This window comes from Pteronotus mesoamericanus, unplaced genomic scaffold (genome assembly GCF_021234165.1).
Source record: "Pteronotus mesoamericanus isolate MK-2021 breed Mesoamerican mustached bat unplaced genomic scaffold, CSHL_Meso_final contig_169, whole genome shotgun sequence".
Lineage (NCBI taxonomy): Eukaryota > Metazoa > Chordata > Mammalia > Chiroptera > Mormoopidae > Pteronotus > Pteronotus mesoamericanus.
Window position 1 is genome coordinate 14,661,053 of NW_026555068.1, and position 19,058 is coordinate 14,680,110.

Here is a 19,058-nt window from a genome sequence, read left to right on the forward strand (position 1 = left end):
CCCTTCTTAATGTAAAATATTCTGCTTCTTTCCAACTCTGACCCCAGCTCAGTCAGAAAGCCAAGCAGTGGGTGTTATGAATTAATTCCTCAAACAGTTCTCATTTTCACATCCTTGACACACAGCAGAGTTCACATTAAAACCAAACAACCTTGAAAGTTCAGAAGAACAGTGTTATGAAATGTTTAATGAGACCTTGGACAAGTCACGTTTGTCATTTAGAGACTCCACGTCCCCATTTGTCAGTGAAAGATTAGACCTAGGCAATCTCTAATGTCCATTAATGGCATCACTGGAAATGTGTGTGGGTCCAGAACAACCCCCTGATGGGCTTTGAGATGTGTCTTAGCTCACACTGCCTGTGTGAGGAGGGAAAGAGTTTCTCAATTGTGCAAATGCCAGCTCGGTTAAGGAACTGGGACGTCCCCCAAGCGGGGCCACCAAATACTGAAAAAGACGGACCTACGGATGGGAGGGTAAGCATTCTCTTCCTAGAGCAGGCTGAAGGAAGGGACACTCTGACCTCCTTACAGTAAACTATCTGGCATTACAACCCCAGGGGCCATTAATGAACAGGTTTCCTGTATGTCATGTATGTTCCTTTGAGTTGATTTTTGAGAAATCTTTATTTTCTGTCTAGAAACAATATATCACTCATCGGCACATTTTCATTTTAGTAACTACATCAGTTTCCTAATTACCGTATCAGCTGCCATAAAAAAGTACCAAAAACAAAACCAAACCAAACCTGACTGACTTAAAACAGTAGAGATGTACTCTCTCATAGCTCTGGAGGCTAGAAGTCCAAGGTTAAGGTGTCAGCAAGGGCCGGGCTCTTTTTGACAGCTCAAGGGAAGACTCTCACCTGTGTCTCCTTGCTTCTGGTACATTCTGGCAATTCTTGGATTTCCTTGGCCACTCGATGTGTCTCTTCAGTCACATGGCCTCTGCTCCCTTTGCATCTTCACACTGTGTTTCCTGTGTGTGTGTCTGTCTCTGGGTCCAACGGTTCCCCCTTTTTATAATGACCAGTCATGCTGAGTTAAGGACTACTTTACTGACCTTATTTTAATTTGACCTCCATAAAGACCCTACTTCCATATAAAAGGTCACATTCTGAGGTATTGAGGGTTAGGACTTCAGTATATCTTTTGGGAAGGTGGGGCAAGACAATTCAACCCACAACAGTAATATTTTGGGAGAAAAATGAGGTTTGCAATAAGAGATCTGTCACTGAATGCATGTCTAACTGTAATTATATTATAAAAGGGGAAAAAACTGTTTTCTTTCTTCAACACCTGACATCTGAGCTCTTGATCCCAAAGAAAGATCATAACAATCTTGAACTCTTGGCCCTCAGTCCCATGTGGTTGGAGATTCTGATATCCTGCAGTTATTTAAATAATAGCTTTCAGTTTGGGGGTGGAAATCTATTCGGTGCTTGGAATGTGATACTATAAATTACTTAGAATATTTCATCCTGTGGAGAACTGCCTAGGACTAAAGTCAGGGAGAATGGGGTATTGAAAATGTTTTTTTTTTTAAAAGGTTGAGACACAGGACAGGGATCAACTGATAAGATTGCTCGAATACCCACATCTCAGAGAAAGAAAAGATAACCCTGGGCTGGCAACTCAAAAGAGCTGATTATCACCGAGGAGGAAAGAGGAGTGAGGGAGGGAGGGGGCCGAGTATGCTTGCTGGATGAGGCTTTAACTGACTTACTGAGATCCTATCCTTGAAGGAACCCAGAAGGGCTGCTCCCAGCAAATTTTCAAAAGTCCTTTTCCCTCCCCTTCCCCCTCTCCTAATTCTCTCCGTGGTGGTTTTGGGACCCCAGATACCACCAGCACGGGTCCAGCACATGTCATGGCTTCCAGGTTCTCTATCCTCCCTCACCCGGAGTCGCCCTCCTCCCCTTGCTAAATGCTTCTAGTCCCTACTTGCAGCCTTATCCAGCCCGCCTATCCCATTCCATTTGCCTTCCCCCTGACTTAGCTCTTTCACAGGGTCTTTTGGAACCTCCTGCTGTTATAAACAAAGCCCCTAAGAGCTTCATCTGGACTCAGACACTCCCCAGCTCATGAATTAACTGAAACCTGGACTTCCCCTGACAACACCTCCTCCCTGGTGAGCCCCTCCAAGACACTTCTCTCCATACCACTCTGGGTTTCAAAAGCCTGGGAGAGGGGGTCCACACTCCTTTTCTTCATGACTTCTTCTAGATTCCTGTGTCTCCAGCTTTTCAACTCTTCCAATCGTCTTTCCTCCTGCTTCACCACACTCCCCAGCCTCTTCCGCTTTTCCTGCGGCTCCAAACACCACACGTGGCAAGGTCACCTCACTCAGCACATGGCTCGCACACACTTCAGGCTCAGGAGACGGCAGACTAAACCCTCTGACTTCCCTGTTTATACTTATGATACCGTCATTAATGCTGCCCGTCTCTGAGGCTAAAGTTCATCTCTGATTCCTTTCTCTGCCTCAGTAACAGCACCGACCTTGGAATATCTGTGAGGTTTCAGTGAGAGAAGGGACGTAAATCATTTAGCATGTAGGGTCTGAGACAGCACAAGTGCTCCATAATGTAAACGATGATTAATGAACATCTTACTGTTCATGATGAATCAGTAGCCAGCCCCCGTAGCTTCCTCTTAGTGTCTTTCAAAACCACCCATCCAACATCTATTCTTCCATTCCCCCTGCCACCTCCCTTATGAAGGCCCTTTACCTCCCACCTGGACAAGAGATAGTAACTCTAGGCCAGTTTCCTTGTCTCTAATCTTCCCTCCCACTTCCTGGCCCATCTGAGATATAAGGTCTAGATAGAGCTAATGAAAAAAAGCCAACTTGGATAACACCATTCTGCTACTCAGGAGTATCGGCGCTCTTCTGCTGGCTCAGTTGGGGGCCCAGCCTTTACTGCCGAGTGTCATGCTGCGTTCCCAGCCTTGTCTCCAGCCAGACGGGTTAGCGAATCTCTGAAAAAGCCTCTGCCTCTCCCATGTCCATCCCTTGGTGGCTACCGTCTCTCGGTCTGGAAAGTCCCCATTGTCCACAAATTAAAATCCTTCTCACCTAAGTCCTCTTCCTTCATGAAAGCACTGTTTGTTTCTGTCTTCCGACTCCCTCTCACAGTGTCTATATTTGGTCTCTTACTCATGTTTCTTTTTCTCCCTCTAGTACTTCATCATGTGCCTCATAACTAGAGGGCACTCAATAAATGTTTATTGATAAAAAAATTGACCACCTTTCTCACTTTAAGGGGAGAGACCCTCTGCTTTTTGAGGTCTGTTCTCCTACTGGGGACATATCTCAGATGGGATATCTTTGATCCAGTTTTCACACTGCCTAACCCCTCGGATACCCCAGCTGGTATTTTCTCAGTACAGTCATGCGCCGCTGAGCAATGTTGATATACTGTGAGAAATGCGTGGTTAGGTGATTTCATCACTGTGCGAACACCACCGAGGGCATTTACGCAAACTTAGATACTATAGCCTACACACCTAGGCTCTACCAGATAGCCCACTGCTCCTGGACTACAAGGCTGTACAGCAGGTCACTGTACAAAACAACATAACATTAAATCAAGCACAAGAGAAAATGATGCAATCAGGAGACAAGGGAAACTCGACATGTATGAAGCTGCTACATGTATGAAGTTTGTTTGGCAGCAAACTGTTTTAGAAGCAGAAAGAGTACACTCTAAAATAAAGGTAAATAGAATGTATAGTAAATACATAAGTCCATAGGATAGTCACTTATCATCAAGTAGTATGTACATAATAGTATGTCCTATACTTTTATACAACGGGCAACGCAGTAAGTTTGTTTTTGTCAGCGGCACCACAAACACATGAGTAACGCGCTGCCTTACAATGTTATGATGGCTACAACACCCCTAGTCTAGAGGAATTTTTTATCTCCATTACAATCTTAGGGGACAATTGTCATACGAGCTGTCTGTCATTGACTGTAATGTGGTTGTTATGCAGCGCACAACTGTAAGTTAATGCTGTACATTTCCTCATCCTGCCTTTTTGCCTTTCTAATTCTGAACGACTTTACCTTCTCCACCCTCAAGCCCCACCTGTCCCAGCTCATGTCCCTATTTCCTGAAATTTAACTGTTCTCTTGTACAGTACGGTGCTCATGGATTGAAACCCTGAAGGGAATCACTCTTCTTCAAGGTCTGATCTGTATCAGGGAACCCAAGCCCTACAGTGCAAAGTGTCCTGAAAATGGACTGATAAGCAGGTAGAAGCAGAATGCTGTGTGTACACAAATTGCCCTGCATTGCAGGGTGCAGTTTGGAAGTTCAAGCAAGAATTGTTTATTAAAATGCATGAGCCTACCATAGCTTTACTGAGGAGATAACATGCTTAACGGTCACTGGTGGAGAACCACATAAGAAAATGGACATTTTATGTGGATCTAAGGGAGCCTTTGGAAGTATTTTTTTTATTCTTTTCATTAGACAAGATGAAGCTACCTTTAGGCCACATTGCTGGCATAAAAAACGATGCACATTAGATGTCAGCAACTACAGTATAATGCATGTATTTTGTGTGAGCCCAGAAAAACGCTTGAGAATAGTTTATTTTGCAGGAAGACTGAATTAACACTTCGATTGCTGTTCCATACCACAGAGCCTCCTCCAATCTTGTCACCCTAGCAAGCCTTTTCTTCAGCCAGTTAACGCAGTAAGGACAGATGAGGTGAGGAGGAGGAAATACAGTGGGGAGGTGAGTGCTCGCTCTGTAATCAGTCCTGTCAGGTGAGTACCCCCCCCCCCCCCGGGGCCTCACCGAGGAGAAACCTCTCCTGAATCATGGGAACCTGAAGCTTCTCAAACACTTGCATTTGCCCTCTCACGGGGCAGCCGAGTTGCATGCACCTGCTGATGTCATTTATTTCTCCAGCACAGATCACTTTGTACCTGCTTGCCTCGTGGGTGTTGGTAAATGAATGGGCTGGACCCTTCAGCTTTGTTGGATGCTGATGGAGCCTAACCAGTCTGGGTAAAACACCAGTTTTCCCTCACTTTGGAAAAAAAGAAAAAGAGTGCTGGCTCCGGTACTTGGAGAGCGCGGCCTGGCCCAGTGGACGTGCCCATCAGCGGAGCCAGACTGTTCGAGGTTCCAATCCCAGTATTACTGCTTATCAGATGAGGGGCTCAGGCGAATTATGGTCCGTTTGCATCTCAGTTTACTTCTATAATATGGGGAGGATGGCCCGCCCACGGGGTTGCTTGGCACAGGGTAGGTACTTCAGGAATATTAGTTCCACTTCCATCCCTCTATGCCTTCTCCCAAATTCCATATTTATCAGAAACATTGGAGCATAAGAAAGTATTCTCCCTGCTCCTTCTACCTTCCTCCTTTTTTCATAGAAGCCAAACCTCAAAAGTATGCCTCCTCCCTGTCTCTAGTCCACCTACCTTCTCACCCTCTAAGTCTTGCTACGTCAAGCTAGATCGCGGGAACGCAGGAACAAGCCTTCCTTTACTCAGCGGGGTGGGGCTGGTAGGTTCATCCTGATAGGCTGCCGCTCACAGGACCCTCATTGGAATTACAATACACTGACTCCCGGGGAGGCGCGGAGCTGAGAAGAGGTCAGCAGGTATTTTTCCGGGGTCGTCTTCCTGTTCCATTTCACCTCATTCCTCAACCCAGGCAAGCGAAAAGTTTGAGCCACCTTGGCGCTGGCTGCCTGATGACACACTCAGGTCAAGGTGTGAGCCTGTGTTAGGCAGCAAAAGGAAGGGAGGGGACTGACTGGGCCTTAGGCTGCCGTCCTCTCGGCGAAAAGATTTTTAGCCCGAGGACTCTCTCTGACTCGTTCCATCTCAGTGAAAGAGTCACTTGGTGGAGACGGCGCAAACACAGGTGTCGTAGTGACCTGCAGAAGACCTGACAGGCCCAGGGTCTTGGAAGATCAGCTATCTCCAGTTCAACTCTTGCATTCCACATCCAGGAAAGCACAATTCAAAGAGATTAAGCAAGTTGCCTGAGGCTTCGAATCGGTCCAGAGACTGGGCAGGACCTGGAACCGGCCGTCGGGATTCCCAGCCCGCCTGGGTCTGGCGCCACCTTCCTCCCAAGGACGTGAGTAATTGACGATCACGGTGCCCACGCAGCTTTCAGATCCCGTCTCGGGTCTTGACCTCATCATTCCACCCGCGACCCCTCGTTTTCTGGTTCTCCAATCCAGAGCTGGTGCTATACCCTCTCAGTCCCCCCCCCCCCCCCCCCAACTTTAACCACCCCTTGGCCCCCGCAGAGCCTGCTAGATGAAGGAACACCTATGCGAACGTCGCGGAAGGCCGCAAACACCGAGAAACTCGACCCCGCAGAACCGCGCTGAGCCATCGCTGGGGAGGGGTGCCAATGGGGGCTTGGCTCGGGGTCAGACTGCGCCAAGTCTGGGGCTGGGGCGGAGCCTCACGGTGGGGAACGGGAGGGGCAGGAGGAGGGGCCGGGCGTGGAGAGTTTGGAGGAATCGGGCTGGTGAGAAGGATCCCGCCCGGGAGGGAGCGGACGGTGTGCGGGACCGAGGGAGTCCCGGCCGCGAGCGCGGAGTGCAGAGGTGCCGCGGGAGCCCGCCGCGCGGCGTCACCGGAGGCGGAGGGGGCGGAGCCGCGTTCTCAGCTGCCACCCCGCCGCCGGGCTCGGCAGACGACACCCGCCCGCGGCCGGGCACGCACCGCGCGCACACACTGTCCTAACAATGCTCCGAGGCGCCCTGCCGGACGGCTGGCGGCTCGGCGACCGACGGCGAGGCCGGGAGAGCGCGGCCCCGAGGTGAGCCCGCGACGCTTTCTCCAAATTCGGCCTCTTTTTGTTTAGCAAACGTGGCCGTAGAGAGGAGCTTTAGAGGAGCGCTGCGATCACCGGGCGGGAGATCCCCTGTCTGCGTCCGCTGGGGTGACAGGCGGCCGCTTGGGGCGGGTGGAGCGTCCGGACCGCGTGCGCCCGGGGTTGTGCCCGAGGCGGAGGCGCAGAGCCCGGAGGGCACGGGTGCCGGAGGGGTGTTTTCGATTCATTCGAGAATTGCGCTCCTGGAAACGGGGAAACTTTCCTTGGAGTTCCGGGAGGGGAAACCGACTCTTGTGCTGTTCTTGCCGGCCCCGCTGCTCCTTCTGGGGCAAGACTGAAGAGTATTGGGACTGCTAGTGCGGAGACTTCCTTTCCGCCGCAGCAGGGTTGTCAAAGGAGCGGAGAGGGGGGTGATGGTTTAGGGCCCCAGGGTCGTGGCTGCCCCTTATGCGGCAGCGGGTTAGATGCCAGCTTCAGAGTCTCCAGAGGTACTGAGATGATGCCTTTTTCCTGAGCCATGGCTGAGCCTCCTGTAGGGCATGCCGTGGGCATGTTCAGAACCCTGGCCTCTGCTGTCCCTTCCCCAGCCGCCCCCGTCCCCACACACACACAGACAAAATAGAACCTCGCCACTTTCAGGTGCTGTGAATGGGAATGGAGGCAGGGCCAGCTAACTGTGTAACAGTGTATATCTCTCTGCGATAAAGCCCAGCCTGCAAGCACATGGCTGTGCAGAGCCGATGGGATAGCAGAGCCCAAAGGTCTAGGGGCCAGTTTTGCAATGCCTCCGGTCCAGAGGCAGGCTCCTGAGGCCTTATTGATCACTGGCTAGAACTGATGTTAACAAACCCTTCCCTTTTTGAAACTGAAATTGGACATGAAACCCTGGGGAATTCTGCAGTTGTTTTCTTATTGTGGGGTCTTGTGGAACTCAGGATCCTGACTGGTTCAGACTGTAGTGGGTCTAACCCAGAACACATTCCTGCTCCTGAGATTAGATTACATAGCATTGGAGAAGACAAAAAGGATATAAAAAGTTGGGTGAATATCATGACTTGCCCTCTGAGTATGTGTTTGCAGGTGTGTGTTGGTGTGTGTTTGGAGGCTGTCGCTTTTCTCCTTTCAACAGCCCCTGCCAGTGGGTTGTTGAAATCCAGACCCTTTCCGTACATATTTTCTTTTTCTCATGTTGCATTAATTTAATTGTAATATATGTAAATTTTATAGAGGAGTGTTTTCTGGTATTCTGTCGTTTCAGGGGAAGGCATAAACAACTTTTGTTGCAAGTATGAGGGGCAATATTATGAGCCAAAGTATTTAATTCTGTGGATCTGGATCTAGCCAGCATTCTTCATATTCTTTTAAAAAGGAAGTGGGAATCTGTCTGACAGCTTCAGTCTTGCATATTGTAGCCACAAGTCTAGTGCACAGGTTTGCAGAGGCAAAGGTATTTTATCATGACTTGGATCAGAAAGAATGCTGAAATCTTTTTCTAGTCTCACACGGCTGCCTCCCACAGAAATGAGGGAATTTGCATAATTCTGGGGGCCGCCTCCCCTCAGAGGTAAGGAATGTGGGCTGGTAAGGTGCCATTCCCAGGCTGGGGAGAGCTAGCTGGTAGGCGAGGCGCTGCTCCCGACCCGTGAATGCCACTTGAGTTTTTCATCATCTTTTACTTAAAACAAATAGAGATCTTTTCAGGCCCTCTCTAAACAAATAGAACTGGAAAAGATCTTTTCGTGCTTGACCTGGTGGGAAGTTGTTTGCTATGACCGAGAAACCGGTTTAAGAAGATGCTGCGAGCCCGTGATGGGAAGAAGCCCGGGGCTCTGTTGACCTTGGCGTCTCTGAGCGGTCGTGCTGGTGAAAGTTGTGCCCACTGTTAGAGGATTCCAGAGCCCGGACGGGAGCCGAGGGGGTGCTCATTGACCCCGGCGGTGGGGGGGCAAGGGGTTCTGAAGGACGCCTCTCCATGTGGGTAACCCAGAGCCTGCCCCGAGTCCCCGAGGGAGTGGCTACAAAGTCTACAAAGGAGGGGGACGTCTGGCACCAGGCCACCATGACAAGTTTGTTGCTCTCAGTCGTCTGTTGAGGAAATGAGATGTGACCACCCCAAACAACTTCTTCATGGATCTATGGTAGCTCTGAGGAAGGAGTTAGACGCCCAACCCCTCAGATAGCCCAGCCTCATGAGGCACTGCAGGAATGTGGGGAGCCCACCCGGAACTGGTTTCCAAGCTCTCTTCCTCCAGCCCACCGAGGGGCTCCAGAGCCTCTCCCTGCGCTTCAAGGGGTGGGGGTTGGGGGGCTGCCTTTTCCGTGGCTGGGAAGATGACCTTCCTCAGCTCCCGGGAAAGAAAAGGACCTGCTCCTCACCTTGGGGCAAGAGTGTGGAGACTTGTACTACTAAACACCAAAATGCTCCTCCGCTTTTTCCCTCTTTCAGAATTTAGCAGCAGAGCTCAGGCCAGGCCCTCTGTGGCCTGGGATTGTAGGAGAAGGAAAAAAAATCCCTGCTGTCCTCCTCTGCTGGTTGAAGCTTAGTGACCTCTTCTGGGCAAGTTGGCAAGGGATGAACCTGCTCCTTGGGCGTAGGGAGAAGAACCTAACCTGCAATCATCTTCAAGGGAGGCATGTGTGTGATCCTAACAACGGTTGCTGAAAGACAAATATTGTCTTTTATTTCAGAATGTTCTTTTAGCTTTAAAGATGCAGTGCTTCAAGGTTACCTTTGGAGGGAAAAGAGGCAAACATAGCTTCGGCATTTGTTGAATAAGCACTCCTGTCTGTGAGTATGGGAGATCAGAAAGATAGCACTTCCCACAAAGATTCTGGAATGATCTTTGGGACACCTGGCTCATTCCACCTCGTTAGCCCTGTTGATAGTATAGAGAACGTCAGCCTCAAAGCAAGTTCTCACGGGAAGAAAGTGGAGAGCAAACCTGGGGCAAAACCCTCCCTATTTAATGAGAATCTGTTCACTTGAGGTTCTTAAAGACTGTTTTCTAAGGGATAGTCTCCTTATGAGGAAGTCGCTTTACTTAAAAGAGGACAAAAGAGCTTTCAGTCTAACCCAGTGATTTTCAACCTTTTTCATCTCATGGCACACATAAACTCATTACTAAAATTCTGCAACGCACCAAAAATATTTTTTGCCAACCTGGACAGCAATTGTTGTGTTGGTTGTGCCCCTTACTATATAGTCAGCATCACACGTTGTAAAAATGCTTGTGGCACACCGAGTGAAAACTGCTCGTCCAACCGGTGACACGTGAGGCGAGGAGCTGCCAGCAAAGTTGGCTTCCCTTTGCAGAGCCACCAGACTCTCTGTGTCTTATGGACAGGTCTTAGTTTATGTGGCTGCCATGGTTCTCCCATCTATATAAATGGGAGAGAGCCGCCTGACACTGTGTTACTCAGGTTAATTAATTGATACCTGCAACCCTTTGGGCTCCTCCTTGATGGGGAATTTACAAGGTGCTGTGATGCAAACGCTCTGCTTTCGGTTTTATTCTCAGAGGCAGCTTTCAGCCAGCTGACAGCCTTAACTCCAGGGTTATCATTGGGAAAATTACTGCGTGATCCTCTCCCCGCTCTCCTGTAGCCTGTCCTGCCACCCCTAGACCACAGCGCTGCGGTGCATCTACATTTCTGCCTGCTTTCCCCTTGGCCTGCAGCTTCAGCTCTGCTGAGCTCACTGAGCACGGGGCTGAATGATCTATATGAAGCAGGGGAAGGAGGTAAATTCCCAGGATGCCAGACCTTCTGACGAGAGTCCCCTGTGGGGCCAGGCTGGCACCACTCCTTTCGTCTTTCTCACCCTGCTCTGTCTCCGCCTGGTTTCCAGTTTTGGATTACAGCCCTGATGTTAGGGCCTAGGCTTGTCCCGCCCCCCAGCCCCCGACTCGTGTAGTTCTTGGTTAAAAATTTTGGCTTATCCTCCAGAAGCCACTGTTTGTATTCGCTGTACTACTCAGTTCTTGTTTCCCTGGGGCAGCCCCAGGCTCTAGACCCCTAGCGGCAGGGAATGCGTGGATGAGATAACAGGCTTCTCATCTCTGTCATTTCTTTTCATTTAACTGCCCTCAAGTCTCCAGGTGCTTGGGATTTCCAGGGACTGAAATGTCCTTTCTGTTCTCTGTTCCCGTAACAGAGCTGTGTTTAGTTTTTACAGCTTCTGATAAGGCCACGCCACGAGAGAGTGACTAAAAGCCTTATGAGAAATGGGTGAAGGCCTGGGCATAAATGGAATATGAATCTTTAGCCTTTTTCCCCCTCCTTTCCTCCTTCCTCCCCCTCTTCTCCCCAGTCAGACTGTCAGACCTTCAGCGATAATGCACTTGTCCTCTGGCGAGGAGACCTCTGAGCAGGCCAGTGTTCTTCCTTTCCAGGAAGCAGCTCTGTGACCCACATCTGCCTCCCACGAGACCACACCAGAGAGCTGGGTGCAGGATGAACCAGCGCACTGTCCGCCTAAGATGCACCAGACCATCCGACTGAACCCCGAGAGCCCGAAAATGTCCGCGTGCAGTGACTTTGTGGAGCACATCTGGAAGCCTGGGTCCTGTAAGAACTGCTTCTGCCTTCGGAGCGACCACCAGCTGCCACCTGGCCGTCCCCAGCCCAGGGCGGGCAGCCTGCCCCCTGCTCCCCGCCTGCCCCCCAGGCCTGAGGACTGCCGCCCGGAAGATGACGGTGTGAACAGCTCGCCCTACTCCAAGCCCACCATAGCTGTGAAGCCCACCATGCTGAGCTCTGATGCCTCTGATATGTGGACAGAGGCGAACGTGAGCGGTGACGTCCCACAGGTGAGCCTGACTAATCCCTGGTGTTTTTACAGGGGCTTTTCCGGTTGCCGGACTTGGTGACGGGCTGGCAGCCAGGAAGGGCCATGACAACAAGGCTCCCACAGGACAGCTGCCCATCCGCTTGCCTCAGGACGGCTCCTTCCTGACAGTTGCCCCCTTATCTGTTTGCTCCTTTAGGCTAAGGACCATTAATTCGCTCCCTCAAAGTCTATTTGGAGACTGTATTCATTATTTATTTGGATAAATATCAGGGCACACAAAATGAAGCTTCTTAAGACTTTTTAATCAATGATTTTAAATCTGTGAACAAGTAGCAATATGGGGCAAATTCCATGCACCCGCCACGATTTGGCCTGTGTCAACAACCATCAACTCATGACCAGTGTTGGTTCATCTCTGCCCCTCCTTCCCATGACTTTAAGTCATCACATCATTTTGGTATGTCTTTTAAAAAAACAAAGTTTTTAAAAAAGTATAACCACAATACCATTATAACACTTAAAAATATTCTCATTAATTCCTTGATAATATCCCATTCCCAGCCTCGTGTTCGTATTTTCCATTATGAAGCTTGGATTTTACCAGCTTTGACTTAGGATCATTAAAAAGTTACATCCCTAGAGAATAGGCCATTCAGCTCAACCCACAGGTCACGCTTGCAAAGGCATATTATTTAGAGGGCATGGAGAGTCTGCTGCCTCCAGGTGTGCTCACAGAGTGGACATCTGGGACATATTCTTTTTTTAAAATTTTTTAAAAGATTTATTTATTTTTTAGAGAGAAGGAAAAGGAGAGAGAAAGAGAGGGAGAAAAACATTGACGTGCAAGAGAAACGTCATCGATGGGTTGCCTCTCACAGGTCCCCGACCAGGCACCTGGCCTGCAACCCGGGCATGTGCCCTGATCAGGAATTGAACCAGCGACCATTTGTTTGCAGCCTAGCACTCAACCCACTGAGCTACACCAGCCAGGGCTGGGGCATATTCTGAGAGCTGCTTGTGACCTCTTTGTCTGTTTTAGTTTTCCCAAACGATCATAATGAGTGAATCAGAAAGGGTGAGTGACGTTATGTGAAATCAGAGGTCAGGGTTAAGTCGAGGGCGGCGTCATCGAAGAGAGGCATCTCCTGCGGTTGCACTGAGCTGTTTCCCCTCAGAGTGGCTCATTTTTGGTGCGCCAGTTACATCCTCTCACCAGATCAACCTTCGCAGACAGGAGCCAGGACTCTTTCTGTCCAGAATCATCTTGGAAAGGAGCCATGCAGGGCCAACTTCGAGGCTGCGGCTAGAAGCGGTATCAGGGGAGCCTTAGCAGGGGAGAAGGAGGGGACAGTGGCTCCAGCGGTGAGAATGGCCAGTTCGCCTCACTGTCCCATAGCTCAACTACTCCAGCCCCTTCGGCAGGCGCAGGCAGAGGTCACTGCCTGCCGCTGGGAGAAGGAGCAGCTCTTTGGCACAGCCCAGCCCCGAAACCACCCCTCGCCCTCCCACCTACACCCCCACCACTCACCCAAGGTGTTTTTAAAAGCCTCATGACTGCTTTCTTCAGGAATGTATCATGATACAGTTATCAAAAGACTAACAAATGCAAAACAAAAATTAAACAAAACCCAAAAATCGATTTCCAAAGCCTGTAAGGGAACTTATCTCATCCAGCAGTTTCGAGGGAGAAGGCAAAATGTCCTTTTCTAGAACCTTTTTCTAGGGGATGGTTCCCCCCGCCCACTCCACGTCACCGAGCTGAGCCTTAAGAACGACAGGCTCGGGCAGACCACAGGCCCCCTGGGGCCCGGCTGCGAGGACAGGGCTGCGGGGAGGTCTGGCGGCGGGCGTGCTGCCCTGCTTCTGCGCTGCGGCCAGGAAGACAGTTTGCAAAGTCACGGCACTTCCTTCTCACTTTTTCTCTCTCCTTTTTTGTTCTCTGACAAGGTCTAATGTGAGTCTTTTCACCCCGGGGCTGTGTAGGTCATCTGGAGACGGCCCTCCGTCAAGCTCCCCTTCCCGAAGCAGGAAGACCGGCCCATGGTTTACCCGGGCAGCCTCCCTGGCGTTCAGAAGCCCGCCGGGCCCCCCGCCCCCGCGGACGGCCACCCTCGCTGCCCGCCCGTGTACGCCACGGTCGGCCTGCACAGCCCAGACGCCCGGGGGGAACGGAACGCCGCCTTCCACCCGCTGACTTTCCCCGAAGAGAAGGCTGGGCGAGAAGAAAAACCCACGTTTCCCTACCAAGAGCTGACTTCCACTCAGGAGAGCTTCCACCAGAAACAGGCTGCCTTTGGCAGGATGACATCAGGCTGTCACAGGGGTGCTGGGCGCCACCCCTCCCCACAGCCTCTGCGGGAGTCCCTGCCCTCGGAGGATGACAGCGATCAAAGGTGCTCCCCCTCCGGGGACAGTGAAGGGGGAGAATACTGCTCTATCCTGGACTGTTGCTCCCTGAGGCCTGCACCCCAGGACCCCTCACAGGCCGAGGGACCCCCGTGCAGGCCTGGCGGCGGGGACTGCTCTCCAACATGCTGGGAGCAGAGACTGTGTGCGGGGCCCGCTGAGGACACGAAGCGCGTTTTGGGCTTCCCGAGGGAGTGCTTCAGCCAGGGCTCCACAGAGAACCCGCCCCGTCTGGGTCCCAAGCAGCTGTCCCCTCCCTCGGAGGCCACCAGTTCCTGTGACGGTCTCTCCTGCGGGAGCACCAGCAGCGGCACCAGCAGCCCCTTCCCCCCACCTCTTGAGAGCGATTACTGCTCTCTCGCGAAAGAACCTGTGCAGGGGAAGCCGCAGGACTCTGGCTTCCCCTCAGGAGCCTCCAGCAGGTGCCTTGGGCCGACCGGAGAGCCTCAGCCCCCAGCCCACCCCAGGGAGGCTGTGCAGCCTGAGCCCATCTACGCTGAGAGCACCAAGAGGAAGAAGGCGGTTCCAGTGCCATCCAGGCCACAGGTCAAGGCACCGCAGGCAGTAGCAGCCCCCGCCCACGGCCCGGGCCAGGGCCAGGTACGGACAGCTAACACCTGGGCTCAGAAAACGGCATCTGGCTGGGGCCAGGACAGGGACGGCCTAGATATGGCCCCCCAGGTGGCGGCCACCATCACAGTCATGGCGGCCCACCCGAAAGAGGACCACCGGACAATCTACCTGAGCAGCCCGGACTCCGCAGTGGGGGTGCAGTGGCCACGCCAGCCTGCGAGCCGGGACCCTGAGGCGGGTGATGAGGAGACCTCCGCTGGGCAGGGGAGGAGCCCCAGAGAAGGCCGCCGTCATGATGGGAGCGAGAGCGCCTCCAAGGGGCGGCCTGCCATTCCTCCCAAGCTGTCCAGGAGTAGCCCCGGAGGGTCCCCTGTGTCACCGTCACCCTCCCCACTGTCAGACCTCAGCGAAGGGAGCTCGGGTGGGGGCACTGGGCCTCAGTCTTCATCCAGGTGCCCCGCCGACCCCACTTCCTCCTGCCGGGCCAACGGTGTCGCCAGCCGTGACTCTGCCAAGTGTTCCCCCCCGACTACCACCTCCTCAGCCTTGGACCAGAGGCGGCCCCGGTACCAGACTGGGGCCTGGAGTCGTCAGTGCCGGATTGAGGAAGAGGAGGAAGTGGAACAAGACTTGTTGAGTCAAAGCTGGGGAAGAGAGACAGAAAATGGCACTACGGACCCCTCGAACTCCTCTACCTGGCACCGTGTCTGCCCCGCAGACAGCTCCTCTGGGCAGAACGACAAAGCTGGGACTGGGATGAGCAAATCGGCCTCTTTCGCCTTTGAGTTTCCCAAGGACAGAAATGGGATTGAGACCTTCTCACCCCCACCACCTCCTCCAAAGTCAAGGTGAGTACGAATGTCCGTGTGTGACTCAGGCCTCGCCTGGCAGGACACGGGTCTTTCCGGAACCTTTCCTGCCTGCACCAAAGGCCTTCAGCCCAGGTTTGGAGCCCTGCACTCAGGACCAGTGTCTATCCAGCCCTCGTACCTTTAGGTAAATTTTTGAGAGCTATCGCTCTTTTTGGGGGGCGCGAACAAAGCTACAAGCAGCGCCCTGCCTGGGATCGGCAATTTGGAATGAATTTTTCCAAGACGCCCTGCCAAGCTGTCACTCTTTCCCGGTGCCCATAATTTTATCCTCTGGTGCTCTTTTGTACCTGTCTCTCTGAAGTATCTTCAGTGGGCTTTTTCAAGGAAACTCTGAAATTCTCCATTGACTTAAAGAAAGAAGGAGGCTGTGCCTCAGGATTTGGGGAGGCAAAGGGGCATTGCCAAATGGTCACTGCAGGAACTGCCCCCACCCCGCCACGGCCAGGAGGCCTCAGGGCCAAAAGCAGAATAGTAGGAGGCTCTGTACATGGTTAGTGACTCTCAGATGTGAGTTTTTAAAGGGAAAAAAAAGTGTAGTTTCACTTTAGCGTGCTGAAACTCACAGCTTTCTCCACTGCTTCACTGCTATCTCCTGCCAGTTCATAGTACCTTTCAAAGGCCCAAGAAAAATAAATGCCTTTTTAAAAGTATCCAGTTGTTCATGGAATTTAAATTCTGGAGGAAAAATTTCCCTCTATTAAAGCAAAACTGATTCTTATCAGGAAAAGGAGAAACCTGCTGTTTTTCAGAAAAAAAAAATTATCTTTCTGTTCAGACTTTCTCTAGTCACATCATTTCCGGTGGTTCCGCTTCAGATCCTGTACGTCCAGGTTGATGTCAGAAGCAGGGACTTGACCACAGAGAGAAGCAGCTGTGATGCTTGACTTTGAACATCCAGGTGTCTAAGGCTGTGAGGTGTTCTAACGTGGGCTCTTTTCATGGCCACGACTTTGTTCTGGTGTTGCATTGGCCGCCTGCCATGCCAGGTAGACATCCTCCAGATTCTCCAGGGAATTGCTGACTCTTTGGTTACAGTTTCAACTCCCTAAATGAAGGAGGGGTTCAGCAGCGAAGAGGCGCTCCCATGTATATGGCACTTGCTATGGACTGGGAGTTAGACATACTAACTCGTTTGATCCTCGGAACAGCCTCAGAGGTAGGAATTACCACACCCAATTTACAGACCACAAAACAGAGATAGAGCTAAAGGAACCCGCTGAGGTTACATGGCCAAACCTGGCAATCTGGCTCTTGAGTCTGTGGTCTTAAACACAGAGGGCACGTCAGCGGGCAGAGGAAGTGAGCAGGGCATGAGAATGAAACCGGGGCATTGTGTCTGTCTGCCTCAGGCCTGCGTAGGTGAGTAAGAAACACTGGTTTTAGCAATAGCAACCCAGTTCATATTGCATCTTTCTCACCTACAGGCTGAATGATTTTGAACAAGCCACTCGCAATGCCTGAGCCTCCAAGTTACTCTTCTCTAAAACAGGATGACAATAACCATAATAACACCATTTATTGAAAGGCTCACATGAGATTCACAGGAACCAATGCAGAGGTTAGTTGTTATGTAGGCAGAAGCTGTTGACTATGACAGGGACACCCACAGCCTATGGGATTAAGCTTGGCCCAATCCCAGACATGCCACCTAAGCTTTGGAGAAGGAACTAAAATTTTCTTGTTTAAGCATAGTAGGGCCTGAAGAAACCCCGGTTACCATAGCAATGTGTTTAAGAACGAAAATCCAACCAAATAAAGTTAAAGATCTAACGGGCTCTGTTAAACAATTCATGAATCAGGCAGCATCTCTTCTAGTAAATACGAAGGTGCTCCAAGGAACTGTGTAAAATCAAAGGCTTTTATAGGCACAGACAGAGTGGGACAAGGAAATCATAAAAGAGCATTATTTCAGGCAAGCTCACCTTCCCTTACCAGGAGGCAGGCGGTCCTATAGGGCAGATTTCCTCACTAGGGTTGACCAGAAATTCCAAACTGATTGGTTTAAAATTCTACTCTTGGGAGAGGCTAAAATTACAATTAGATTAGATATTAGGTCTTGGTGGGACTTAGCAAAAGTGACTCTATTTGGGGCCTGTTGTTTCCTTTCAACAATCTGAGAGATGTGATCAAAATGGAAGGCATCAACACCACCCCTCTATAGTAGTTCTCAAAACTTCATTGATCCCTTTTTGTCCGCTGAACCTCTCTGGTTGCAATTTAAGGCTCACAGTTTTTTTTGGGGTAAATCCTGTCAGGCACAAACCCCTTCCACTAAGGTGGCATTGTTAATGAGTTCATTCTCAGGAATTGTTGCCTTCGCCCATTTGAGCTAAGAGTCAGTTAGGTTTCCTCCTAACCTGAAGTAAATGTTCTCCTAAGTTCCAGCCGTTACACACCTTAGCAATGGTCTGAGAGATCCAGGTGGTGGCATTACCTTTTACTGTGGCCAGTGCCAGGGTTAAGGGAAAGTAGGAAGTCTTGATCTGGTCTCCTGGGCAGAAGCAGTCTACATTACTGTGAGCTGCTTCTCTTTTTAGTCTAGCATTTGGATAAAAGTTATAGTCATCCTTCTCAGTTCATTCAGTCTCATGTAATTAATTCCTCTTTTGAATCTTTTTTTTTTAATGAGTTCTGGAAATTTCCACCCAGCTCTGCTCTGTGATCTCAAAGTCATCTGAAATCTGCACTTGTCAGAAGTCCCCTCCGTGAGTGTCCTTGAAGATAAAGCCCTTTCTAGGAACACTTTAGTAAACTGTCAGAGTAAAGCAGTAACTATAAATGACAGATGACTTGAAAATGTCCATTGTTAAAGATCTGGTGTGAGTTTATCATAATGGAATTGACAAGGAAATTTGGTCATTCCTGATACATGCAACATTTTATAACATTATACCAGAACATACTATTTTAGGAATTTCATATAATTACTACAACACTTTTAACGTATACTTACACTAATACAACATTAAGCTTAGTATTCTTATTCAAAAATACTTCCCATGTATATTAACTTATCAGATGAGCCTAATTATTTTAACATCTCCCTTCTTATGAGGTGTGAGAAGAAAATTTTTTAAGTATTCAAGGAGCTGTCTAGAAAATGCCAAGTTAGCTCGAGGTCAAAAAGACTTCACTTGAAATTCAATTTGGGGGAGTTTGTTAAAAATAGCAAAAGGTTTTAAAACATTTAGTCAAATAGGATCATAGTTTACTATGAAACAATACTTAGTTATCCATTCAACCAAAGTCACAATTGAAGGTTTCACAGGCAAATAATAGAAGATTACAAGGTTCTGAGAAAAACTTAGCTCTTTTAATACCAACAAGATTAGGTCTACCAAAAACATACACCCTGCTTCCTTGTATACAGAATTGTTCCCTTACTGTTTTCTAGTAGCTTTAATTACATATAGTAGAATTCTTAACCCTTACAGACCTTTCATTTCTAGTGAAAACTAAGAAGTAAGCAATTGTGAACTGTCTTGGTAGACTTATAAATACTTTCTATGATTTCTAGAAATGGGATTTCTCACAAAATTTCTCAGTATGGCACAAAATATGTTTAAACACCAAGAGACCCAAATCTTATCTTTAGTT

The 19,058-nt window shown here is 50.0% G+C and overlaps 1 protein-coding gene across 1 annotated transcript in view; it reads left to right on the top strand.

The window, feature by feature from the left end:
- Positions 1-6,717: 6,717 nt before the first annotated feature.
- PRAG1 (PEAK1 related, kinase-activating pseudokinase 1) overlaps positions 6,718-19,058 on the top strand; it is a 48,907-nt gene continuing 36,566 nt past the window's right edge. Inside the window, exons 1-3 of the mRNA XM_054566088.1 lie at positions 6,718-6,806; positions 11,213-11,629; positions 13,594-15,437. Of these exons, the coding sequence (XP_054422063.1) occupies positions 11,300-11,629; positions 13,594-15,437 (2,174 nt within the window). The 5' untranslated portion in view covers positions 6,718-6,806; positions 11,213-11,299. The remainder of the gene's footprint in view (positions 6,807-11,212; positions 11,630-13,593; positions 15,438-19,058) is intronic.